Below are 27,814 nucleotides of genomic sequence, written 5' to 3'. Positions count from 1 at the left end.
TTCCCTATACGGGTAAATGCTTTGGAATGGTCTTCACAGTCCTCAAACGTGAGTATTACTGAAAATCTGTGAGTAGTTCTCCAATAGGTATTGCATGCAAGGAGAATTTCAAGTATTTCTGAAGTTCAAGAAAGGGAGGAAAATTCCATAAGAAAGAACTGAGAGATTCTTATCTAGTTTACTTATGGATTCATTAAAACATAAAATTTGACCAAGGGTATCTAAACTTTAGCATGCAAGTAGCTGGTGAAAATGCTGCTGGATCGGGTAGCACTTTGTTTATTCTAGACTTATGTATTTGTTCCTCTTAATATATTGTCATAAGAGTGTGCTTAAAAATATGAAACGTACTAAAGATAAATGTACTACAACAATTTCAAGTGCATCATTTTAAATGTGACATAGTCGAATTAGTTTAGCATTTTTTGTTACACTGTAATTTAGAAAAAATGTTACAATTATCCTGTGTTTTAAAAATCTGTCAGTTAGAGTTTTATTTATAATGAGTATTGATTGCATTGCAGAGGTGGCCCGTCAAAATGACTGGGATGGTATCATTGCTTGCCATCAAAGTTATGTAACTTGTACTACTTGGAATTATCAGAAATCTTCAATGGGGATCCATAAACTGAAACCAAAAGACATAAGCAAAAATAAATCTCTTGGTATATATGCAACAGTAAGTTTTTTTCTTAAATTATTGGAGGCAATTCTTAAAATTCATGTAAAGCTGAAATTTATTCAAGTACAGCTCTTCACTTTTCTTTGCATTTAGATTACATAGCATGCATTGTTACCTTCATCTTCCAAAGCTCATTTGTATGAACATCTAAACATTATTTGAAAATAAATCAGTTTGAATAGTAACTATAAAATATTTAAGATTTTGACAGTGTAAATCTGTAGATTTGCTATATTTCAGAGATACTCTTTATTATAAATAAATTGATTTTTTGTCTTTTTCTTGAAAGGCAGTAGACATTACTTCTTGTGGAAACTTTGCAGTAATTGGACTTTCAACAGGGCACGTGGATAGATACAATATGCAGTCTGGTATTCACAGAGGACGTTATGGTGAAGTAAAAGGTGAAAATCTGACCTTTTAAAAAAATATTGTAATCAAAGCTTCAGTAGCTGAATTTATAACTTGTGGAGTCAACATATCCATTGCTTCATTTTCATAAAAAATTCTGTCCTGTGTGTCAGGACTAATCTACATAAAACTAGGTTTAAGGTTGGTAATGCTACTTAGGTAATAAATGCTGGATGACTACCAACATATGGTTCTTTGTTGTGGTATGTCTTGTCCTTGGAAGATTTCTAGTATTTAACTTCAGATCTATTTGAAAATTTGAAGCTCATTAAAAAGGCTAACAATTTATTCATTTTTTCTTTGTGTATGTATAATTAAAGCTCATGAAGGCTGCATAAGAGGTGTAGCAGTGGATGGACTCAACCAGTTTACAGTCACAATAGGAAGTGAAGGATTGATCAAGTTCTGGAAATTCAAGACCACAACATTTGTTCACTCTATTGATCTCTCAACGTCTCCAAATAAAATGTTGCTTCACAGAGATAGGTGAGATGGTGTGATATATTCAGTAAAGGCTACAAACAAAATTAAAACTCATAGATAAATTTTTTATGATTGGTTTGTTAATCATTTTAATATTGATACTTTAAATTGATATTTCGTGAATGTGTATATGATTTTGTGTGCGTGTATGTTGCTCTTTAACCAAGTGGTGCTACGGGTGATGGAATGATATTCCTCACTGATACTGCAAGTACAATTTCCATCTTATTTATTTATACTCTATATATACCTTATAGATTTTTTTATATTTATATATTTTAATATATATTTACAGGTGCATTCATGCACGCCTACAAACCTAATGTTATGATATATCACTCCTTTTTCTTATTAGTCCACATTAATTGCTAGCCATTCATTTTTTATCCTATCTCTATTTCACCCTACAAAACTATTAAGCACTCCACTCCCATGATGTTCAAATAATCTTTATACTTTTAACAGGATAGAGGGCCAATTTGGTGTAGTGCTTGAGGCATCAAACTAGAAACCATGAGTTCTAGTCCCACCTTAGTGACAAAGTGGGTTGGGTGACCTTGGACCAAGCACTTTCTCTCAGCCCTAGGAAGGAGGCAATGGCAAAGCACTTCTGGAAAAACTTGACAAGAAAACTTTAGGGACTTGTCAGGCAGTCTCCAAGAAACAGACATGATATGGAAGAAAACAAAAATATAAACTGCCCTTGCGTCCATGTTACAAAGCAGCAAAAACATAATGCTATCCATAGCTATTTGCACTTCTTTTAACAAACATTCATTCCTTACAATGGACCACATACTTTTTGCAGTCTTCCTACCTACATTTGTACATCTTTTTCCACCTTTAGTCAATTTTCTGCCAAGGTAAACAATGTACTTGTTCTGTTCTTTTGCCGTTTATTTATAACTTGCCATTGATCACATCATTATATATTATGCACTGTTTTAGTCTTTTATACATTAATTTTCAGATTTATACTCTTCATTTCTCACCAAGAACGGTGTCATTTGATTGCAAAAATACATGTATATTCATAGCCCCAACCATCAGACTGTGATCTCACCTTATATATTAATCTATAAGTACATTAAATAATCTCAAAAATTAACAACAAATAATTCTCATCTATTGGAACGTTAACTAATAATTTCAGACTTCACTATCCTACTCCCTCTCAATGCTGAGTCACTTGCATCCAGCAACCAACTTTCAATTTGCATTTATGCAAAAATTCCAAAATTCAATTCTGTTCACTTCATCGTATTTTTTTTCTAAATAAACATCCCTGATTTTCTCTTAGAAATATGGAAATATGGTTGAAGCATCAGCAATGAGTGAACATGCAGGGTTTTTTTTTTTACTATATTAAATGTTTGGTTATATTATTAAATTTTAACAGTGGCATTCTGGGAATAGCTATGGATGATTTTGACATCAAAGTTCTGGATATAGAAACAAGAAAAATTGTGAGAAAATATTCAGGACACCAAGGGCAGATAAATGACATGGTAAGTTTTTAACTGTAAATTATAAACAGTATGAAAATGATGTCTTTCCAGAAGTGATCTAGATTTTGCTGTTTTTAAGTTAACACTAAGCATAATGCTTGTGAAAGTTCTCTGTATTTCTATATAGAAGCATGAAGGTATAATAGCTACTAGAACGATTTGGCGTATTTGTCAAATAACACATTTATATGCAAATCTATTGAATGTGTCTTTATTTAACACAGTGTTCAACTTTCCGTTATATTGGAATGAGCTCTTAATTTCTATTGGAAAAAAAGATTTGGCAAAAATTTTAAACCATTAAATGCAGGGCAAGACATGCTTAAAAAGATCTCTGCAGACCTCAGAAAAGGGATTGTTGATGTTTCAAAGACAAGCTACCATCCACCCATGTTCTTACACTCCAGAGGTTGCAAAAATACCAAGAATAGTAGCCAGTGATCTGCAGACCACCCTTGCACTTCTTGATAATAACACTGAACAATGTTCTGTAAGGGAGAACACTAAGGAAAATTTCACTTTTCTCTTGGAAACAGCATTGCTCTCTGCCTTGAATTTGCCAGTGAGCGTCTGGATGTTCCAAGCTATTGGAATGATGTTCTGTGAGCAGATGAGACAAATGTAGATTTTTTTTGGCATTAATGAGAAACTTTATGTTTGGAGAAAATGAACCAAGGGTTGCAGTAAAAGAACCTCATCGTAGCCATGAAGCAAGATTGTGAGAGTATCATGCTTTGCAGTCTCAAAATACAGGTGGCTTGCAGTTTTTGAGGAAACAACTGAGTCTGAATTATGTCAGCTGGTTCTGCTGAAAAAGGTCAGGGCATCCATGAGATGAAGCTTAAATAAATACATCACAACATCAGTCCTTAAAGACACACGTAAATCTACAGCATAATTGTTGAAACAGAAAAAATAAATCATTTTGCAATGACCAAATTGTGACATGATCTGAAATGAGGAGTTCATGCAAGTCAGCCCTAAATGAGTGAATTGAAACAGTTCTATAAAGAAGAATAGGCCAAAATTCTTCCAAAATTGGTCAACAAGTACTGGAAATGTTAAAGGTATCCGGCTCTAATTCTAAATTGTTTGCCTACTTTTTCAAACAGTGACAGTGAATTTTGGCTCAATGGGTTAAAACATGAAATTATCCAGTACAGTGGTTTTGGCGGGGGGGGGGGGTATCTGTTTATCCAGAATTATTTATTAAAATGATTTAGATGGAGCTCAAAGTACGTTTGAGGTTATGATATTGAAATACTACAGTAGTTCTAAAGAATTCACAAACTTTCCCTTATCGATATAGATATAAAACTGGTGAAGTCCATATTTTTGCCAGCCATATTAAGGTAATGGGCTAAGTCAGGGGTCCCCAACCCCCGGTCTGTGGACCAATACCAAGCTGCGGCATGCCAGCAACCAGGCCAGGCTGCACAAACAAAGCCCCATCCGTGGGATGCAGGCAGCACATAAAACCACGCCCCTTTCAGTCCACAGAAAAACCTCTCTCCACGTAACCGGTCCCTGGTGCCCAAAAGGTTGGGAACCTCTGGGTTAAGCCATATGTATAATTACAGAGACTACTATTAGCATCACCAGTCTTTTCTGTGTAGTTTTGTGCCTTTTGTATTTTCTTCTCATTACACAATCTGATCTACTTCAGAACTATCAACACAGTGGAAAGTTTAAACAGGTGGATCAGCCAGTGATCCTCACACTGGAACTTGAGGAAGACATTGCATTCAATTGCAAGTAGTCTTCATATTACAACCATTCATTTGACAATCTGTAAAGCACTTCCAGCCATTGTGAAATATAGCCATGTGATTGTGATCTAGGTGCTTAGCAACTTGTTCGCATTTACAACCGGTTGCAAAGCACTCTATGATCATGTGATCACAATTTGCAATATTCTGTGTCAACTTCTCCATAAAGTCAGCGAGGAAGCTGACTGGGAAGGTAGCAAGCTAAGAGGACTCTTGTATTTGGCTAAACCAGCAGGCAGTCAGGACTGAATTGCAGCAGACAGATGTTTGAGAGCAAAAAGGTACCTGCTGGAGAAATTCCACTCCACATAGGTGTGAAACTGTCCAGTAGGCAGCCCTTTCACTCTTAAAGAATGTTCTGCCGAAGGATTTCAATTCTGTGTAGAGCTGAAATCTTTCAGCAGGCATCTCTTTCACTCCAACTACTTCACAACCCAGGAGATTGCTTAATAACTGCAACTAGAAGTGCTAGGATTATGCCTGTTGAGTGAAGTATCATGTGACGTCTCAATTATTGCTTTGCTCAATCACCGAGAATCTAGTCCCAATTGTGGTTGTACATCAAGGACTTCCTCTACTGGTTAAGAAAATGGAATGAAAAAGAAATTCACCACAGTTAACGCCATTGAAAGATTATAGAGACAGTAAAGAATCTAGCTTTATCTAAAGATTTGCCTGAAAAAAATAACACAAAGAATTTATCCAAGCCAAAATGTTGACTTCGTGTTTGCATTCAAGGTTCATTAAAGGTTTCAAAGGGTTAGGTGTTCTAAGTTCAGTCAAGCATGATTCAGTACAAAGAGAACAGCCGGAACTCTAGATTAATGAGTTGAAAATATAAATGGTACAAATATCTTTCTAACAATAGAGCAGCAAGCCTTAGAAGTATTAAAAAATTGGGACTTTTTAAAAATATTGTAATATTGTTAATGAACAGTTTGTTCTGGTTCCAAACTAGATCAATTATAAGACACACCGTTATAAGTTTGATTCGAACTAAATTAATTTTATCAATGAAAAGGCCACTGTTACCCAATAAAAGTTTAATTATAATTTTTTGTAGACTTTCAGTCCTGATGGCCGTTGGCTAATAACTGCATCAATGGATTGTACCATTAGGACTTGGGATCTACCATCTGGATGGTAAGTAAACTTACATGTTACCTCTGTATATTGTATCATATTTTCAGGATTGAAATAACAAAAGTTTTTGATTTTGAAAGATGTAGCAAAGTAAGTTGTTTTATTTTGTACAATGTTAAAAAAAAACTATAAATAAAGGCCAGGAATAGCTGCTAGTGTATCTGACATCCAAAAAGTGCTTCAGAATATATGGGAATTTGAATGCAGCATCAACAGTTATATAAAATAAATGATGACATGGTATAATATGTCATACGTTGTTGTTCATTTGAGGTTGTATTTACCTACTTTTAAGAACTGCTAGGACCAGATTTTTACTATGACCCGATACATAAAATCATAGAACTCAAAGAGGGTGTACTTCCTTTTTTACATGACTGCATGTGCAAAAGCTGATAGCTTGTATTCCAGGGATAATATTCCTTCTCTGTATTCTGTACTGAAATATTTCTTGCAAATAGAATTTTCAAGTTTAATAGTAAAATATTTTATTACATTTTTGCAACTGCTGTAAGTTAATTACCCTGTATCAAATGCATTATCAATATAGTGTATAGATCCAGAAAAAGATAGCAAACAATTTGACACTATTAAAGCAGGAAGTACATGATATGCACAATCACGTTTCTGACAGATCTCATTTCACATACAATAATTACTTGATTCATATCAAAATTGATGTCAGTAAAAGATGTTTTCAAAAGGACTGTTTAACTTGCAGATATGTAGAAATGATACGTTCAAATCTTTTTAAAAAAAAAATATTGGTTTTTTTCCATACATTCAATCATATTTATTCAACAAATGTGCTGTCTGAGTTTACATTCGCTAATACATATTTAATTCCTAATCCTTTATTCTTTCCTCTAGCCATCGATAAAATAAGTCCCAAGTTTGGTAATATTCTGTTTCTTCTTTTTTCTTTCAGTGTCATAGTCAGTCTATCCATCTCTGCACATTCTAGTATTTTTTTAATTATTTCTTCATCTGGTAGTATTCCTTCATTTTTCCAATATTGCACAAGTATAATTCTTGCCGCTGTTGTAACATGCAAAATCAAATATATTCTTTGTTTATCAGTCTTTTCTGGCATTATACCTAATAAAAAAAGTTCAGGTTTAAAATCTACGTGTTCTCCCAACATCTTTTCTAGCCAACTATGTATCTTTTCCCAATAACTCTTTACTTTGTCACGTGTCCACCACACATGATAATAAGTGCCTGACTTATCTTTACATTTCCAACATCTATCTGACATGTTTTTGAACATTTTTGCTAGTCTTGCTGGTGGCAAGTGCCATCTATAAAACATTTTATATAAATTTTCTTTGTAGGAAGTTGACATTGTCAGTTTATAATTTCTTTCTCATAGTTTTTGCCATTTTTCTAATTCTATACTGTATCCATTTTTTTCCACCCATCTTATCATTGTTTCTTTAACTTGTTCGCTTTCCATTTTCAAATGAATGAACCTTTATTGTCAAAGTACAACCATGTATACATTGAGATTGGCTGAGTCTCCCTTCGTGCCCCCACCCCCAACTTACACTGACACAAACTCTCCATACACCATGTGAGCTAATTGCACAACACATCGGCCTGGCAAGTCAATTATGCATAAAGTTTATAAAATTATTTCCCATTCAAAAGCCTAACAGCCCATGGATAAAAGCCATTCTTCAGCCTGTTGGTATGGCTGGCTATACTCCTGTATCTCCTACCCGATGGTAGGAGAGTAAAGAGATACTACCGTCCAGGGTGTGAGTCATCCCTGAGAATTTTCCTCACTCTTCCAAGGCAGCGAGCCCTGGCGATGTCATCCAGTGGTGTCAGGGGACAGCCCACAATGTCTTGTGCTGTGCTCACCACCCTCTGTAATACTTTCCTATCCATGGCTGTCAGACCAGCATAAGGTAAAGGTTCCCCCGCACATGCGTGCTAGTCGTTTCCAACTCTAGGGGCCGGTGCTCATCTCCGTTTCAAAGCCGAAGAGCCAGCGCTTGTCCAAGGACGTCTCCGTGGTCATGTGGCTGGCATGACTAGACGCCAAAGGCGCACAGAACGCTGTTACCTTCCCACCGTAGTGGTCCCTATTTTTCTACTTGCATTTTTACGTGCTTTCAAACTGCTAGGTTAGCAGAAGCTGGAACGAGTAACAGGTGCTCACTCTGTTACGCGGCACTCGGGATTCGACCTGCCAAACTGCCGACCTTCTGATCGACAATCTCAGCGTCGAGGACGCTCTCTATAGTAGACCAGTAAAAGAGGGTCATAAGCTGTTGTTCTACCCTGTTCTTCTGCAAGACCCTGACAAAGTGAAGTCTCTGTTGGGCCTTTCTGGCCACCTGGGTTGTATTAACTTTCCAGGTCAGATCTTCACAGAGGTAGACTCCCAGAAATTTAAAGGAGGAAACTCTCCACACAGTCCTCCCCGATGTAAAGTGGGGCAGGTTCCTCCTTTTTTCTCCGGAAGTCTAGCACCATCTCTTTCGTCTTGCCGATGTTCAGGTGCAAGTTGGATAGTTTTTGTACATCCGCCCTGTATCCTGTCTCATCCCCACCTGTAATAAGACCCACCACGGTAGTATCATCTGCGAACTTTATCGCAGTAGATGGGTCAGATGATACACAGTCATATGTGTACAAAGAGTACAGGTAGGGGCTAAGCACACAGCCCTGTGGCAAGCCGGTGCAAAGCTTCAGGGGGGTGGACAAAGCAGACCCGACCCTCACTGTTTGTAATCGGTCCCTAAGAAAGTCTTGAATCCAATCGCAGATCGAGGCGGAAAATTTCAAGTCAGTCAGCTTGTCAATGAGAATGCCCGGCAAAATGTTGTTGAAAGCTGAGCTATAATAAACAAAAAGCATCCTGACATAGCTTCCAGATTTCTCAAGATGACTTGCTACAGAGTGTAAAGCAGTAGCTTTGGCATCGACTGTCGACCTATTCCCCCTGTAGGCAAATTGATGTTTATCGAAATCCAGTGGGAGGCATGTCCAGAGATGTTGGAGAACCAGTCTTTTGAAGTATTTCATGACTACAGACATTAATGCAACAGGTTTGTAGTCATTCAGGCACTCAACTGCAGTTTTCTTGGGGACTGGGACAAAGTTATAAAAATTCAAAGTTATAAAAAAATATACATTTTCTTAATTAGTTTCTCATCAGAAGTTAACATCTTATCAAACACAGTTTGTTCCTTATAAAATCCATACACTTTAATATCTTTATCATATCTAGCTTGCATTTGTAATTGTGCCCACCATGATAAATTGATACCCTGATTTTCCATTTCTTGTTTATTAGATTTTAAATCCCTTCAGAGTTTAGAATATCTGTATTTGTCCAGATTTTTTCAGAGTCCACTAAATTTTGATGTACAAATGCTTCCATTGTTGACAACCACCCTGGAATTTTCAAATATATTTTACATTTTATTTTTTCCCATGTTGTTAATAATGCATTTCTCATATGGTCATTTTTGAAGTATTTATGAATTTTATTTTTCCCGTACCATAAAAAAGCGTGCCACCCCAATTGTAAATCATGCCCCTTTTGTTTCTAAGAGTTGTCCATTCTTTTACCCATGTTAGCACTGATGCTTGATAATATAAAACTCACTCTGGTAAACCAAGACTTCCATTTTCCTTGGCATCTTGTAACATTTTCATCTTAATTCTAGCTTTCTTTCCTTGCCAAATTTCAAGATTAATGAAATTAGATCTTAAAAAACATTTTTCTCAAGTTTTATAGGTATTGTTTGGAATAAAAAGTACTTGGTTTTTTTTCTTTTATTAAAGCAGTCAATTTAGCCATCTTTGTTAACTCCATCAGTGAACCTGTATTGTATTCGGCCATTGAATGTATTGTGCATCCAATTAAGATTTGAATGTTTAGAATATTTTTATACAGGTTCACTGATGGAGTTAACAGACATAGCTAAATTGACTGCTTTGATAAAAGAAAAAAACACAAGTACTTTTGTTTCTACTTGGAAACTGCTTCTGGACTTTGTGCTTGAGGTGGAAAAAAATGAAACTTTGATTTTGGATTTTACTGATTACATAAATCTGTTGTTATAGAAATGGCTAGTTTATACTATCATGTAAAAGTGAAAAGTTTTAACAAAAAAAACTTCTTTCAACATGTAAAAAACAAGAAAAAGGTTAAGGAAATGATTGGTCCATTAGTGGGAGACAGTGGCAAGAAGGTGACAAGCAACAGGGAGAAAGCAGAACTACTTAACTCGTTTTTTCAATCTGTCTTTACACAAAGGGAAAAAACAGTCCAACCTATCAAAAACAGTACCTTAAAAACAGATTAGAAACACAAGTTAAGATAGGCAAGAAAATGGTAAGTGAGTACCTGTCCCGCCTAGACAAGTTCAAATCACCAGGACCAGATGGACTACACTCCAAGGTTATCAAGGAACTGGCAGATGTGATCTCAGAACCACTGAACTATATCTTTCAAAGATCTTGGAACGGTGGGGAACTACCAGAGGACTAGAAAGGAGCTGATGTTGTTCCCATCTTCAAAAAGGGGGGGAAATGTTTCCAGGAAACTATAGACCTATCAGCCTGACCTCGATACCTTGGAAGATACTGGAAAAGAAAATCAAGCAACAGATAAGCGAACACCGAGAGGCAAACAAAGTCATTATGAAAACTCAATGTGGGTTTGTCAAAAACAGATCATGCCAGACCATTCTTATTGCTTTATTTGACTAGGTGACAAAATTAGTGGACCAGAGGAATGCTGTGGATATAATTTACTTGGACTTCAGTAAAGCATTTGATAAAGGAGACTACAACCTACTAATTGATAGGATAGAAAAATGTGGGTTAGACAGCATCACCACCAGATGGATTTGTAGCTGGCTGACTGGTCGTATTCAGTGTGTGGTCCTCAATGGAAGTGCATCTACATGGAGGAAAGTGTGTATTGGGGTGCCCCAGGGCTCTTTTCTGGGCCCAGTGCTCTTCAACATCTTCATCAGTGATTTGGATGAGGGGATAGATGGGGAACTCATCAAATTTGCAGACAACACCAAGCTGGCAGGAATAGCCAACACTCCAGAAGATAGGCTTAAGATATAGAAGGATCTTGACAAACTTGAACATTGGGTGCTATCTAACAAAATGAAATTGAGTGGTGAAAAAAGTAAAGTTCTACATTTAGGCAAGAAAAACCAAATACACAGATATAGTATAGGTGGTACCTTGCTCCATAGTAGTAACTGTGAGAGGGATCTCAGAGTCCTAGTGGACAATCACTTAGATACGAGCCAGCAGTGTGCTGCAGCTGCCAAAAAAGCCAACAGTGCTAGGCTGCATTAACAGAGGGATAGAATCAAGATCACGTGAAGTATTAATACCACTTTACAATGCCTTGGTCAGGCCACACTTGGAACACTGCATCCACTTTTGGTCACCACAATGTAAAAAATATGTTGAGACTCTAGAAAAAGTACAGAGAAGAACAACAAAAGATGATTAGTGGAGTGGAGGCTAAAACATATAAGGAACGGTTGCTGGAATTGGGTATGTCTAGTTTAATGAAGAGAAGGGTGAGGGGTGACATGATTTTCCAATATCTCAGGGGTTGCCTCAAAGAAGAGGGAGTCAAGCTATTCTCCAAAGCACCTGAAGGCAATACAAGAAGTAAGAATGGAAACTAACCAAAGAGAGAAGCGACCTAGAATTAAAGAGAAATTTCCTGACAGTTAGAACAATTAATCAGTGGAACTATCTGCCTCCAGAAGTTGTGAATATTCCAACACTGGAAGTTTTTAAGAGGAGACTGGATAGCCATTTGTCTGAAATGGTATAGGGTTTCCTGCCTGAGCAGGGGGTTGGACTAGATGACCTCCAAGGTCCCTTCCAACTTTATTTTTGTTGTTGTTATTAAAGTTGAGGTTCGAGGTTACTTATTCTACTGAACCAAAGGGAGTCAGAAGTCAATGCCTTTAATTTCTTTTTCCCTTCTCTACACTTTTCTCTTCCCTTTTCCCTCCCCTACTTTTCTTATTATTTGCTTTGTTTTTGTATTTTATATTATAAACTAATAAAAAGGAACAACTGTTGAATAAGAAAAAAAAGAATAAGAAAAAATACAATACAGGTTCACCAAGGACACTTGGTACAAAGCAAATATATAATTAATCTTCAAGGCTAAATTAAGTTATCCTTACCAAAAAGGAATTATCCTTTCTGGCAACTATGCAACACACAAGCAAAACACAAATGATTAAAGGAAAATCACATTTAGAAGACACAAGTTCAGATCAGAAAGAAAATGTTTAACAAAAAATAAAATAAATGCTACAGTTAGACTAACACTGCAGGTTTCTCATAGGCTACCACATATTCTTCTTTAGCATTTTGAATCTAGAAGAGACGTGAGAAGGATGATTTTTAAACTAGACAGTTCTCAAAAGACATCAGATAGGTAATATTGGAATGATAGATGCTTATATTTAGAAAGTTATTTTAATATGAAATTAAATGAAAGCAATGATTTATGAAGAAAAGTATAAATTTTGAAAGGTTAAATTTTAAAGCAGGTGTGAGATCTTTCGTTATGATCTTTTGAGCATGAAAAAAGATGACAAGAGAATATGGATATTTGCTTGCTTACTTAACTCTCAAAGGTCTTGGTTAGATGTACCAAATATCCCCCTACTAAATCTGTTATTTTGTTAAAATTCAGCTATCAGCAGTACAAATGGAAACAAGTTGGGGAGATGTTTGAACAACCTTAGATTGGCAAGGTCAACCCTGAATCCTTTTATAGTTGTATTTTATTCATGACAAACTTTTATTTAGGCAGACATTGAGCCAAATTGGGGATGTGGTTTAGGAAGGATGAAGTAGATCTTACTGCTTAATGTAGCTCTGGGCTATTGGCTGAGTTCCCAGGAAATAAACTTTCCCTTTCTTTTTACAGCAAAGCATCCATATCTATTCCAGATAGCCATCATCCTCCATCTCAGATTTGGTAGCTGGAAAAAAAGGGGGAGAGTGGGTTGAGAGAATATGTGTGTGTGTGTGTGTGTGTGTGTGTGTGTGTGTGTGTTCAGGGCCTGTTCTTTTTTTAATATTGATATGAACAGCTTTGACAGACAGTGTTTGAAAAGTGGAAAAAAGAACAGATTTATTTTCATGCATTATCTACTATGTGAATGGATTTTTATTTATTTTTTTGCAGCCTGGTTGATTGTTTCCTACTAGATTCAGCAGCAGTAAGCATTACTATGTCTCCAACTGGAGACTTCCTTGCTTCCTGTCATGTAGATGACCTTGGAATTTACTTGTGGTAAGTTCATCAGTATCAGATTAAATTACTTTGCAGTTCTGTTTTTAAACGATTTGACTATTTCTATTCTGTGGACTGTTCCATGTTACAATTACAATTATGTGATGATTTCTCCCTTTTAAAAAGTGCTTTCTAGTGTGCAGTTGATACCAATCAGATAAGTATGGTAGGACCATTTTCCTAATGTAACTGAAATGTAAAGGCTTTCATTTTTAAGAAATATCTGGAGTATAGACATTTATTTCTTTTTTTGTACATCTAGCATCTGTCCCGGGTTTTTGAAAGATGGTCAGTATACTGATTTAATATTGTAGTTTATTTGTTAGAAATTTAGACTAAATTTGCAATTTTAAGTTTCATGCAATTAGCCGGCAAAGCTTGTACTTAGGCTGCTAAAGTAAAGCCTAGAGTTTTTTTCTCTAATAATACTGAACTTTAACCAGCTCCTTGTGGTATTATTATTATTCATCAGCCTTAATAGCCAGATGTTTAGATTTGATTTGGCATTTTTAGCTATCAAGTCCTTCCCAAGGACCTGCGATAAAGAGATGATGTTGCTTGGTGGTGTTAAAGATATTGTCACAGGATATCTGTTCCAAGTACAGCTGCTTTTCGCAATGAACTATTATTATTATCATTATTATTATTTCTTGCTTTTTAAATTTTCTTTGTAGGTCTAACCGTTCCCTGTTTTCACTTGTTTCCTTGCGCCCTCTTCCATCTGATTATGAGCCTTCTGTTGTAACACTTCCTGGTACCTGTTCAACTGAAGGTACTACATGTAGAGAGAGGCCTTGAAATAATTTCAGAGAATCACATTAACAAAATATATAATATTTTGGAATTTCTTGTTGAAAATCACATTAATATAATTTGGGACATATATACTGTATTTCTATTTATTTTGATAGCAGGATCTAGGTAAATTGTTATCTTAAACTTTTTACCACAGCAAAAACTTTACTAAAAGTTTTTGTTTAGTAAAACAATATATTCACTGGAAAATCATGAGTCATTTGTGTTACTAGCAATGCTGCATTTGAAATCTTATTTAGGAAGTAGTCAACAATAGTAAGCCTTAGAATGTTTCTTAGCTTGAATGGCAGTGGGCTTAATTAAAGATTTATTATTTTAATCTTTCCCTTTCAAGTAGAATAGAGCAAATAATGTAAAATCTTTATAATTACACTAATTATAATTATCAGATTAAAAGGTTGTCAAAAATTGATAGCCCAGCACTGATTTAAAATACCTAATAAATTATTACAGTGCAAAGCCATGGTCTTATAATCTAAAATTCATTGATATAAGACAGTATTTCTCAATGTCAAATACTTCAAGAGCTATGGAAATCAATTCCCAGAATTTCCCATCCAGCATGGCTGGCTGGGGAATTCTGGGAATTGACTTCCACACATCTAGGTGTATTGGTGAAAATAGTGATAATGGGATAGAATTGGACAAACAGGCATATTGTTTGTGTAGATCCACAACCCTGGCAAAATAAGTCTTATCCAGTTAATTTTAGCCGCAAATGATGAATTTCAGAGAAGACTTTTGTTGTGTTGTATTAAAGATTGGAATATACATTCTTAGCCATTGTCTGGATTGGTGTTTGGTAATATATGTTTTTCTTTTACAATTGAAAGTTGAAGATGTTACAGAAGAGGATGAAACAAATGATGAAATGATACAATATGAATCTCCACAACAGCTGGGAGAAACAATTGTGACTCTTTCGTTGCTGCCAGAATCTAGATGGAAAAACTTGCTCAATTTAGATATTATTAAGGTACCCATTTTATGACTTGTATATAAAGATACTAGGAGTTGTTTCTATTACTGTAAGACTTTTATTTTAATAAATTCAGTATTTTCACTTACAAAGTAGTAATGTCCCTCAAATGTAATCATACATAGAGTTGGACCAAAAAAATACATTTTTCCCCAAAACAGAAAAGATAGAATACCTATTAAGAAAGTATTATTTGCAGTGCTTTTTTGTAAAAGAAAAAGGTGCCTGAACTTACACATGTCATAGAACCCGCCTTGCCTACCCTACGAGGTTCCATCCAAAAAAGATGCCAGAACTCCGTTCTGAGCGTTCTATGAGAAAAAAAGCCCTGATTATTTGCCATAGGAATACTTTTTTGTCTCAGCCACACAGCCAGTTATGAGATAATGTGCCAGTGCAATTTAAAAAAAAATAACTGGCATAGTGAAGCAAATACCTTCTTGTATTCATACAGTTCACTAAATCATAATATTTTTGCAAATGGTAATAGTAACAGTTCCAAAATACTGATAACTCATTTTGATTTATGATTATTCTGTGTGTAATTTTTAGATGGGTTTTCAGTGTTTTTAATAGCAAGGAAGTTAATAACTTCACTTGTTAATATAAGTACTAATAATTTGATTGTGAATATTGGATTTCCATAAAGATGTGACAATGATGATGTGATAATTCCCATTCACAGCAAAAGAATAAGCCCAAAGAGCCACCAAAAGTACCAAAATCTGCACCATTCTTCATTCCCACAGTTCCTGGTCTTATACCACAGTTTGCTTCTGTTGAGCATGAAAGTGATGGACAGCAGGTAAAAAGAGAATTGATTGTACAAAAACTTTTTTGCCTTTTTTCCTCAGAGTTCCTAAGTGTCTCAGAACTGTTTCTGGTATAAGCTTAACCATATCTTCCTGTTAGCCATGTGAGTTTTAAGTGCTATATCAGGGGTAACTTGCACTACCTGATCTTGGTGCATCCTGTATTTTTTCACTTCTAGTCTCTTGTACCTTTAGTATATGTTAACAGCATAATTTTTGAATATTAAAAGTGGGGCTAATATTTAAAGCAGATGTTTTATGCTCCATTTGAGTCCTCTGTCAGTGGTAAAATTTCCTTGACCTTTCCCTTGCCCTATAATCTATGTATTTTTCTTCAGAATAGTGATGATGAGATAGAAGCCAACCACTAATATTATGTTAATGAATTACAACAGTAAAAGGGGCCGGTTTCACAATAACTTTAGCGTAATTCATTCATATCATTGTAGTGCCCCCAAAGCTGAGCTCTTCTGTTGTTGTGGATTCTTGTCCTTCCTCATACATAACTCTCAAAATCTGTTCTGAATATGGGAGGGGAACACTTGAGCAGAAGGAGGAAAAAAATATTCATCTGTAGGAACTGCTTTGTGATGATTCCTAGTTTATGTTTTTAAACATTCCATCAAAATATCTTTACACTTGAATGTACTTATAAGTGATGTGATTTTTTTTTTAAATTCCAGTCAAAAGTGGTAAATCTTGGAATATTGGCTCAAAAATCTGAGTTCTACTTGCAGCTTGAAGAAGCATTAAAAAGTAGCAACTGTAAGTTTTCATATGAAATGACAGTGTACTTGATGGTAGTTCTAACTCTGAGAGCTTAAGCACTGGAGACAAATTCCCTGTGTTGGCCAATCACACTTAGCCAATAAATAACTATATTGATAGAAAAATGTAGAAGGAAAGTATTATATTTTCAAGTGGCATTTAATTAATATATTTTAACTAACTAGTGTCATTATTATGTTGCACCGTTGAGTCCTTTTTATTCTACTGTATATCATTCTGATGATGCTTACATAATTATGAGCATTTGTTATATGTCAGTGCAATGTCTTATTGTGTAAATGTATATCAATAATTTTGGTACCGTATGGCCATACTCCTTTGCAACTTCATATCTACCTGTCTGTCTGTTCATCTATCTACCCATTGTTCTATGTATCGTGAGACTGCAGTTCATGTCCCAGACAGACATGAACACCAGATCAGAAATGAAACAACCATAAGTACATTGCTTAGACTATCAACAGACTTGTAATAAACACCTACGTATGATGGCTCCCCCACATACACAGGAGGCCAAAAGTGCACCGGCTTGCAAAATGCAAGAAGGGATGGGACTGAACATGCCAGTGAGAGAAAGGTTTGGATAGGAATGTGAGAAATCTGCACAGATCACGTATTTCAGATAATGACCTAGAACACAATCCGTGTGTGTGGTAAAACTAAGGGTGACGAGGTGCTATTCAGCCCTAGAGGTACTTTGGTGTTGTGTTTCTCCATTGACAGAATATCAAATAGTGTCTAGAGAAATAAATACAACTTTTTCATTGTTAATTTTGTGTTGGTAGGTGTGTTCTCTGTATTATGTCCTACAACCCTTCCCCAAAAAACTCAAGAATTTTGGAATGGCTTGCCTCTTGGAAATAGGATTTTTATTTTATTTTTCTTGCAAAAACAATGTGAGAACTAATCCAGATGAAGTAAGTGTTCTGGGAGAGAAGCAAAACCACAGATTAAAATTAAATATGATAGAGTTTCTGTGATATCTAGAATAAAATTGTGGGCATTCCATCACTGGAGATTTTTAAAAAGAGGTTAGACAATCACTTGTCTCAGATGGTATAGGTTCTCCTGCTTGAGCAGGGGGCTGGACTAGAAGACCTCCAGGGTCCCTTCCAGCTCTATTCTATTCTATTCTATTCTATTCTATTCTATTCTATTCTATTCTATTCTATTCTATTCTATTCTATTCTATCTAGAATATGTTCTACACTTCACCATTGTTTAATGTTTTTACAGATAAGTCTCCATTGAATATTCTGAAGGACATGGGACCATCTAATATTGAGACAGAACTGAGAGGCTTGTCACCAGATGGCGGTGGCTCTATTGAGGTGATGCAGAGTTTCCTAAGAATGATTGAAGCAATGCTGAATACAAAGTGTGACTTTGAATTAGCTCAGGCATACCTTGCCTTGTTTCTAAAGGTAAATACATCTTTGAATATACAGCTTTTACTTTACTGGGAAGTGTTTGAAGAAGAAGAAGAAAAAATAGGGATTTTATTTATGCACAGTACTTATATAGCATTTTCTTATAATAGATCATTCTGGGTAGCTAATAATTAAAAATGCAAATAGTTTAAATTAAAATTATTAACAAACTGAAAAGTTAAAAGATCTGGCCTTTTCCTTTTTCCCCAATAGTGTTTTCCACATATATTTTTTAATTTGTTATAAGCTCATTTGTACATTGCTTATTCACAAGACTGTAGGCAATTTACAGTTATAAAAATAAAATCGATGTATCAGCTTGGTGGATGGCATTGGTGAAATTTCTACCAATGTCGTCCATCTAAGTGGATATTTCTACATCAGAGGCCTTGCAGAAGAAACCATTTGTACATGTGTCTTAAATGTTAGCAAGATTGGGCCATCCTAACCTGAGAGACTTGCTACTTTTTTAATCTTTTTGCATCTTTCAAACCTCTGCCCCCTGATTTCTCAAGAGGGAAGTGCAGTTGTCTCTTCCAGCTGTTTCATAGATTCCACCTCAAGCAAATGGTCACAACAGTAGTTAGAAAAGGTCATGAAGAATTTGAACAAAGATCAACTTGATTTAATTCCAAAAGGCTAATGACAATCAATGCCGCTGTAGTTTCCAAGTTGTCTTCAAAGGCAGCCCTTTGTTGAATGAATTGAAGTAGTCTAACCAAAAGGTAGCAAAAGCATGACCCACCTTATTCAGTACTTCCTGAACCCAAAAAGGTCACAATTATAGGACAAGCTGAAGCTGTTTGAAGATTATCCTTGAAATAGCCTTTGTGTATTGCTTTAGTGGAAGCCACAAATCCAAAAGAACACTCCCTGCCCCAGACTGCACACCTACTCCTTCACAAGAAGTACAACCCCATCAAGAACAACAGATAGCATATCTAAGGGCTACCACATTGACAGCAATTCTTCCTCGCTGTGATTCTGTCAGTGTTCTGCTTCATCCAGTTCTCACAACTCTCAGACACAAGGCCAAAACTTCTGGGTTAGAGATGCATAACTAATAACACCTCACTTCACATCAAGAGTAAACCTTTCCCAAAGATTCATGTTAAATTCTGTGAAGGAGAAGGTCAAGCCATCAGCATCATGTACTGGCATGCCCAATGGCCTGACCTCTTCCCCAAAAATTCTAAATGGAACCACCCACTTAGGAAGGAATGGAACCATTGCAGAATAGTGCCTCGAATACACAACCTTTGCAAACAATTAAAAAATGATAATATAGTCACTATCAGATGCTGCTGAGAGATCTTTTAGGACAGAGGTCCCCAACCCCCGATCCATGGACTAGTACTGGGCTGCGGCATGCCAGCAACTGGTCTGCACAAAAAAGCAAAGCCCTATCCGCGAGATGCAGGCAGCACACAAAACCATGCACCCTCTGGTCTGCGGAAAAACCTCTCTCCATGGAACTGGTCCCTGGTGCCCAAAAGGTTGGGGACCTTCTTTTAGGGCAAGCAACAGAATCCCATTGCTGTCCAAGTACTATCAGAGCAGCCAGTGTCATTTCCATCCCATGCCCAGGCATGAATTGTAACTATTGTGTTTAGTGCAGAACCCTTTTATGTTACACATTATTATAAACAAGGATTGAGCAATTTTAAATAGCATTTAGCATTATCTGCAGTACTGCTACTTCCCAGATGCCTTGTGTGCATTAATGCTCCTTGATAGATAAAATGGGACATGCTTAGATTTTAATGTGATTTATGAAAGATTTGCATCCTCTTGAGGAGAGCTGACAAGTTTATTAGCTAATACAGGCACAGTGATGTAATAGCTTTCTCAAACAGTAGATCAATTTGCTTATTTTTATCCTGTTAATGCCATTTAAATGAACTTACGTTTTTTTGTTCTCTTTTTAGTTGCATTTTAAAATCATTTGTTCTGAGCCTACTTTGTTGGCAGAAGTATCCAAGCTGTCAAACCAACTTGAAGAAATCTGGATTCATTTGCAGACTCTATTCAACCAAAGCATTTGCATTTTAAATTACATTAAGACAGCTCTCTTATAAAGTACCTTTTGTTCTGTGAAATTCAAGATGTTGAATTCTTAATTTCTTGTATAAGTATATCTAATAATGGGTGTTGTACATCAGTTTTTAAAATATTATCAGTATAATTTGAGTTTTTATTCAAATTGAAATATAAATCTAGTATCTTCATAAACTAATAATGGGCAAAATTAATAGTACAGGGTTAATAAAATACTTAAAAGAAGTATAGTACAGAAAAATATTCATTATGCAAAAATGAAACAAAAGGTTCATGAATGTTTTGGAATTCTTTTCTGTGAAGAGAACTATTGTAGTGATATGAATGGGGACCAGTGAGAGCCCTTTGAAACTGGGATAAAAATGGAAGTGAAAATGTGAGTGCTTGAATGTTGAAAAACATTTTTTTAAACAATTAAACATAAAAGTAGCAGAATTTTTGAACTGCAAAGTTCACATCAGGCTAACTCTTACCATATTCCAATATAGACACGCTCACATATTTACATTCACACATATATACAGAGACGATGCACATACAGAATTCTAATTGTATTACAGCAGAAATTTGAGACAATTTTCTTTGTCCCAAAGTGGTAGATAGATCTACAGTAGAACAATTGTAACATTATTAAAATATTACTCTACAATCTCTGTATTAAAATTGATTTTAAACCACTCACTTTGTGGATGAACAATCTCACCAAATTTTAAGACTTACTTTTTCTCAATCTCCTATTTTTTAAATGTCCTCCTGCTGAAGAGTTTGGAATAATTCAGAGCTTGTACACATTTGTGCATTTTAGTTGGGTCTTAATAATTTTGGGTTTTGTATGGACCACCACAGCTATGATAATTTTATCTAAAGTTTATATATTCCTTGATTTTAATTCAGTACATATTTGTAACTTTAAAGTGCTCATTTATCACATTAACAATGGAAAGTATTTCTTCCACTCTTCAAGGTGCTGCCCTGAAGGAAAGAGCCTTGAGGGTGGCACCTGGAAGATAAGACTTCTGAATGGTCTTGTTTTGACTGTGACCTTACCTTGACAGGGAAGCAGACTTTGTTGAGGAAAAACTAGTACTGTCTATAGTTGCAGAGAAGCGCCTCTTGGGTATATTTTGGAATCTAAAATTTTGCGGGTGTTTTGAAGGGGGGCTATTTTCTCTCTCCACAAACTAATTAAGACTTAATCTGGGAACCCAGGCATGCTCTGCACACTGCAAAAGCATCTCCATACAGGATGGGATTCAGATAGATTTTTCAGATAGGATGTTATGATTCAGCTCACCAGGGGCCCCCAAATCCCCGATGCAGCTTATATTAACCAAGTGTATCTGCTAAGAAGTGTTTATTGTGGCACCATCCTATTCGCACAATCTTAGAAAAAGTGTCTCTTAAAATGAGTAAGGGGTAGTTCTTGTAAAAAATTAGGCCAACAAAATGTACATATGTTCAATTCATTCCCTAAAGTGTTTTATAGGATAAGTGCAAACAAAATTACTCATATTTACTCCCTGGCATCTTAAACACAACACATCCCCACATATCCAAACAATTTGTAGAGTTTCCCTGGCTTCCAGCCTTACACTAACTCAAGGTTTGTGGGGAAAAGATTGGTCCTGACACCTTTTCAGAAACTTTTTGTAGGCTGCAAGAATAGCCTTCAGGGATGAGAGGAAGAGCAGCAACAAAGCTAGTGGCCAGGTAAAAGAAATCAGGCTAGGGTAGAAATAAAATGTGAGAAAATGCCTTAGACTTTCCATCCTAATTCTCACAAATATAAAGGGGGAGGGGGAGGAAGAGAATTCAGATTTACAAGATTGTTATTGTAACGATATAATAATGATACTAATATTCACAGCTTTGGTTTTCTAATCTGCTGAACCTCAAAGGACTGACAGAAGGCCAGGAGGGTGGGGATCTCAGGAGGATGTTCCACAGGGCGGAGGGAATTACCAAGATAAGGTGCTGTCTATTCAGCATTTAGATTCTTTCATCACATTTAAATCTTCACTAATCCTCTTGGTCTTTAAACACATATCTGATGGAAACCAGATATATTTGAACCACATGCATATATAATTTTATATTTAAAAAGTTCTCTTCTGATCTTATGAGCAGTATGTATTCCTCAAATTCAGGCCGTTTTCCCCATGTTTTGCCAATAGGTCAACATATTCATGTCATTGCACTGAAGAAACTCATAAGACAGCTATATTGGTGACATAGTAGAACCATTTAAATAGGTATGAGATTCAAAATTCTAGCAGTGCATTACAGGCTCTGGTCTTAGAACTACAAATATACTGCAATACTGTTAAGCTACAGTAGCTTACATTAGCTATATATCCTAATTAGCTATGCTAGCTACATACAATAAAGAGCACCACCAGGAGGCCTAAACAGCCCCAGGTTCAGCCTAGCTTGAAAGGCCTCAGCTACCAAAACTGAAACTGATTACAAGTTTAGTATAATAAATGTCATCTTACTGTTTCTAGATGTATGGCAATTTTTCTTTTTAAATGCAGAAAAATGCATGTTGCAGAAATTTAAAAACAAAAAGTAGAAATTGAAGATGAGAAACTCCAAGATGGACAACTTTCTTGCTGGGCCACATTTTGAAGTGGAAATGGTAGGGAATCCTATTTGGAACAACAAAAGAGAAATTAGTTACACTGCATATGTTGTCATCCCTCTTGGAAACAGATTCAGAGGATGGGAGAACTTTGGATCATGTGGCTTTTAATTTTTCTCACCTTTCCATTCCTAAGACTTCCTTTTTGCTCTTTGTGAAATTGGGACAGAATTGTTGGACAGACAAGGATTAGGAGGATTTCTTCACTAAACGTCTGGTAGGTTTAAAGGGTAGACATTCTGCTCTAACCTTTGAGAGAGCGTGCCAGCTTTTGACAGCTCTACTAGGATTTTAGTCTTAGGGTATGACTAGCTTTAAAGTTTATAGTGTATTTCCAATTAGTTATTTTGTCACAAACTTATATCCTTCTTGAAAGCAAGACCATGAATCTTCCTAACAGTATAGATTGATGGACATCTAACATTCCAGAATAATAATAATAATAATAATAATAATAATAATAATAATAATAATAATAATAATAATAATAGTAACACCAGCTGCCTGCAATTAGTGCAGGTTCGCATCCCACCAGGCTCAAGGTTGACTCAGCCTTCCATCCTTCCGAGGTAGGTAAAATGAGAACCCAGATTGTTGGGGGCAATAAGCTGACTTTGTAATAATGCCGCTGGGGGGGGGGGGGGGGCGAAAGCCCTAATAAGCAGGCATATACATAGAATGAAGGCTATTCCTAAGCACATTTGATTTGTGCTTAGATTGTAAGCCGCCCTGAGTCTTCGGAGAAGGGCGGGATATAAATGGGATTAAAATAAAAAATAAATAATAATAATAATAATAGCTGTATGAAAAAACATCATCTGAAATAGAATCGCTGCTCAACACTGTCCATATATATAGCCAAGATATTGCAATGGAGTTTGGCTTGAACAAATATGCCACACTTACTATCAAAAAAGGAAAAATAGTGAAAATTGAAAGAATCAAGATGCCCCATGAAAATAACATTAAGAGTCTGGATGAGGAAGATTACTACAAATACTTGGGTATCCTTCAAGCTGACAACATCAAGCACACTGAAGTCAAGAAAAAGATTAGAGGTGAATACATCAAGAGAAGTGAAGATCTTAAAAGTCCAAACTCAATGGAGGAAATACCATGAAGGCAATCAACACCTGGGCAATTCCAGTCATTAGATAAACAGCTGGAATAGTGAACTGGACTCAAGCAGAACTAAAAGCAATGGATAGGAAGACCAGAAAAATAATGACAATGAATCATGCCCTTCATCCACGCAGTGACATTGACAGACTCTTATCTACCAAGGCAAATAGGTGGGCGTGGAATGCTGCAAGTACATCAGATGGTTGAAGAAGAAAAGATGGCTTTGGAAGAATATCTGAAGGACAATGATGAAGATGCACTGAAATTAGTATATCAGGAAGGCTTACTGACTACTGGACAGACCAAACTGGCCTACAAGAAAGACCAAATGAAGAACAGAATAGAGGCATGGGAAGACAAAGCACTACATGGCCAGTACATTAAAAAAATAGCTGGGAAAGCAGATAATAACAAGACCTGGCAATGGCTAAGAGCAGGAAAGTTGAAGAGTAGAGACCAAGGGACTAATTCTGGCTGCACAAGACCAAGCCTTAAGGACAAATGCATACAGTCAAAATTGAAAAGACAGGAACAGACAGTAAGTGCCGCCTATGCAAAGAAGCTGAAGAAACAGTGGACCACTGTGCAAGCTGCTGCAAGAAGATCGCACAGACTACAAGCAGCTGCATGACAAAGTAGCAACAATGGTGCATTGGAAGATCTGCAAGAAATATCATTTGCCTGTGAACAAGAACTGGTGGTTATCATAAAATAGAGAGAGTTATAGAAAATGATAAAGTTAAACTGCTCTGGGGGTTCAGAATTCAAACAACAAGCACCTGCAACATAACACCCCGGACTTAACAATTGTTGATAAGAAAACACAAAAAACTCTGGAAAGTGGACATGGCAGTGCCTGGAGACAGCAGAATTAGACGAGAAAGAACTGGAGTAGATAACAAAATACAAAGAGAAATAGAAAAACTGTGGCAAAGACAAGCAAGGGTAGTACCAATAGTAATAGGCACCTTGGATGCAATCCCAAAACAACTGGAGCACCACTTGAACACCATTGGCATTGACAAATTCGCCATTAGTCAATTGCAAAAGGTGGCCTTACTAGGAACTGCTTCCATCCTGCAATGATATCTGTAATACCATCAAACATGCACATCTGCCTATGCCAGGTCCTTGGTAAGGACTCGATAGGTAAAGAAAAATGTCAAATCCAGTCTGAACATCTGGCTGACTGTGAATAATGATGATGATGATCATGATGATGATGATGAGGAGGAGGAGGAGGAGGAGGATGAAAAGGACCTTGGAGGTCATCTAGTCCAACTCCCTGCTCAGGCAGGAAACCCTATATCATTTCAGACAAATGGCTGTCTAGTCTCTTCTTAAAAACTTCCAGTGTTGGAGCATTCACAGCTTCTGGAGGCAGGTTGTTCCACTGATTGTTTTAACTGTCAGGAAATTTCTCCTTGGTTCTAGGTTGCTTCTCTCTTTGGTTAGTTTCCATTCATTGCTTCTTGTCTTGCCTTCAGGTGCTTTGGACAATAGTTTGACCTCCTCTTCTTTGTGCCAACCCCTGAGATATTGGAACACTGCTATCATGTCACCCCTTGTCCTTCTCTTCATTAAACAAGACATACCCAATTCCAGTAACCGTTCCTTATATGTTTTAGCCTCCAGTCCACCAATCACCTTTGTTAAGAAACATTTCTCTACAGTAAATCGAATTGGATGGTGGAACCAATTACCCAAAGTGGATTTATGGCATGGAGATTCCAGTGGCTAACTTCTCTTTCTTCTCTTTGTTTAATTTATTGAACTGTGGGACTTATCTTTTTGCTTTTTCTTAAACTTGTTACATAGATTTTGATCTTGACATTGTTTAAAGAAGAAAGTCTAGATTTAATTATGCTCCATAAAATAGAACATAAAGGAAGTCTTATCCTTTAGGTTAAATGAGGTCATTCTAAAATCCTTCCTCCATAGAAGAATTATGTTAATGGATGACATCTCAAGACAAGACATTATGTTGATGGATGACATCTCAAAGCATCTAAGATTTTTGATATTCAGCTGGAAAAGTCCGCTATGACTTCTGATATATCATAGGCTAAGAGTGGAACTTCTAAGGAACAGTCTTTTCTGTTTAAGACAAAATTGCCATCCATGTGTAACCTTATATGGTATGATCTTGGTAAATTATACTCTTGAGATAGAATCGAATCATGAAAAATATGCTTAGAGTTTGGCTCTAGTTGGGGGGAGGGCATTGCAATTATCTATAAACATATCTGTACATTGCATGACAATGTACTGTAAATACTTGGACAGTAACATTAAATATGTGATGAAATGAAAACTATGCAATTTGCTAAGACACATCAAGAGTTAGATAAACTAAAAACAATAATTGGGTGTTCACATGAACCAAGATTGAGGGCAACTGGATCCACAATTGAAATACGTGCAAAGGACATAGATCTGCATAATACATTTTTTTATTAAAATAAAATGATGACCTGTCTTCGGGAGATGCAAAGTCCATGAGAGATGTAAGTGAAGAAACTTTTCGTTACATTTCATTTTCATTACATTGTTACAATAAATCCACCTTTCCCAAAATTTCATTGTATCATTTTCATTATTCACTTATGTTCATTTTTGTACTTGTATTTTAGGGGAAGTGTGTACATTAAGATTAAAGGAAGGTGTGATGAGAAACCTTTAGAACTCGTTATAGATTATCTTCTAGATCAGAGTTTCTCAACCTCAGCAAATTTAATGTGTGGACCATCTCCCAGAATTGTCTGGGAATTCAAGTCCACACATCTTAAAGTTGCTGAGATAAACACTCAATCCTTCTAAAAGGATCAAAACTAGGAAAATGCTACACTTCTAGAACTTCTCATTGCTCTGAGAAATTGATCCTTAAAAGTTGTTACTGCTTGTTGCATTTCAGAAGACGTTCACATAAGAAAAATTTAAGCAGAAGAAAAAAGCTCAAAATCTGGATATTTACTACAAGAACTTACCTAAATAAAAGATGGCTATAGGTTTGGGTCGGTCTACCATAGTTGCAAATATTTAGTTGGCTACTAGGTGGCAGTAAAGAGATAATAAAAAATTCTTACCATCTTGTGTCCATTTGTATATTTACATTCCATGTATGGTAAGTCTAGGCTGGAGAAAATAGTCATTGATGAAATGTCTTCAAGCCAACAATTTGAATAGCTTTTCTTATCTTGCCATCTCCTTTTCCTTTTACAAAATGATTTTCTGTTTGAAAATTTGAATCTGTTAATTGTATGAGAAGTTACATTGCTCACCCCGCCTATTTCTCTCATTTTTGTCTTATTTCATTGTCATGGAAACAGCAGGATAGACATCACAAAAAGGCAATTTCCTCATAAATGATTTATCACATTGTGTAGTATTCCTCAGTTACTATTATAGTAATTATTTATCTTCGTGGTTTGAAGACACTATAAGATGTGATAAATCGCTCATGAGGAAATGGTCCAAGTCCCTGTTTGCTTGCTTCCTACACACATAGCCATTCTTTCTTTTCTATTTTGAAAAGGCAACCCATAATTTGTTTTACAAAAAAAAGATTTGGAAACCACAATTAGTGATTTCCAATCTGATTTCCTTACTAAGTTTTGTAACCCAATTCTTTGATGATAAATAAGAACAGTCTTCATAAAATAAAGAGTGATGGACAATAGAGTGATTGGTTTCATTTCTGTTGATTAGTTTGAGTGTCTCCTGAGTTGATTAAATAATAATAATAATAATAATAATAATAATAATAATAATAATAATAATAATAATAATAATAAACCTTTATTGTACAACATGTGTAAGTAAGAGGCGAACAATATTTTTTCTGCATTGGTAA

General features: G+C 36.0%; 1 protein-coding gene across 1 annotated transcript in view; it reads left to right on the top strand.

The window, feature by feature from the left end:
* The window catches only part of WDR36 (WD repeat domain 36), a 39,817-nt gene extending 18,984 nt beyond the window's left edge, over positions 1-20,833 (top strand). The window contains exons 12-23 of the mRNA XM_083351478.1: positions 525-679; positions 972-1,086; positions 1,414-1,579; positions 2,976-3,084; positions 5,917-5,996; positions 13,207-13,314; positions 13,989-14,086; positions 14,964-15,106; positions 15,795-15,914; positions 16,605-16,686; positions 17,947-18,134; positions 20,069-20,833. Coding sequence (XP_083207604.1) covers positions 525-679; positions 972-1,086; positions 1,414-1,579; positions 2,976-3,084; positions 5,917-5,996; positions 13,207-13,314; positions 13,989-14,086; positions 14,964-15,106; positions 15,795-15,914; positions 16,605-16,686; positions 17,947-18,134; positions 20,069-20,218 — 1,514 coding nt within the window. The 3' untranslated portion in view covers positions 20,219-20,833. The remainder of the gene's footprint in view (positions 1-524; positions 680-971; positions 1,087-1,413; positions 1,580-2,975; positions 3,085-5,916; positions 5,997-13,206; positions 13,315-13,988; positions 14,087-14,963; positions 15,107-15,794; positions 15,915-16,604; positions 16,687-17,946; positions 18,135-20,068) is intronic.
* Positions 20,834-27,814: the final 6,981 nt, after the last annotated feature.

Source organism: Vipera ursinii (assembly GCF_947247035.1).
Source record: "Vipera ursinii genome assembly, chromosome: 2".
NCBI lineage: Eukaryota > Metazoa > Chordata > Lepidosauria > Squamata > Viperidae > Vipera > Vipera ursinii.
The sequence above is the reverse complement of the archived record's forward strand: the minus strand, read 5'-3'. Positions and strand labels throughout refer to the sequence as shown.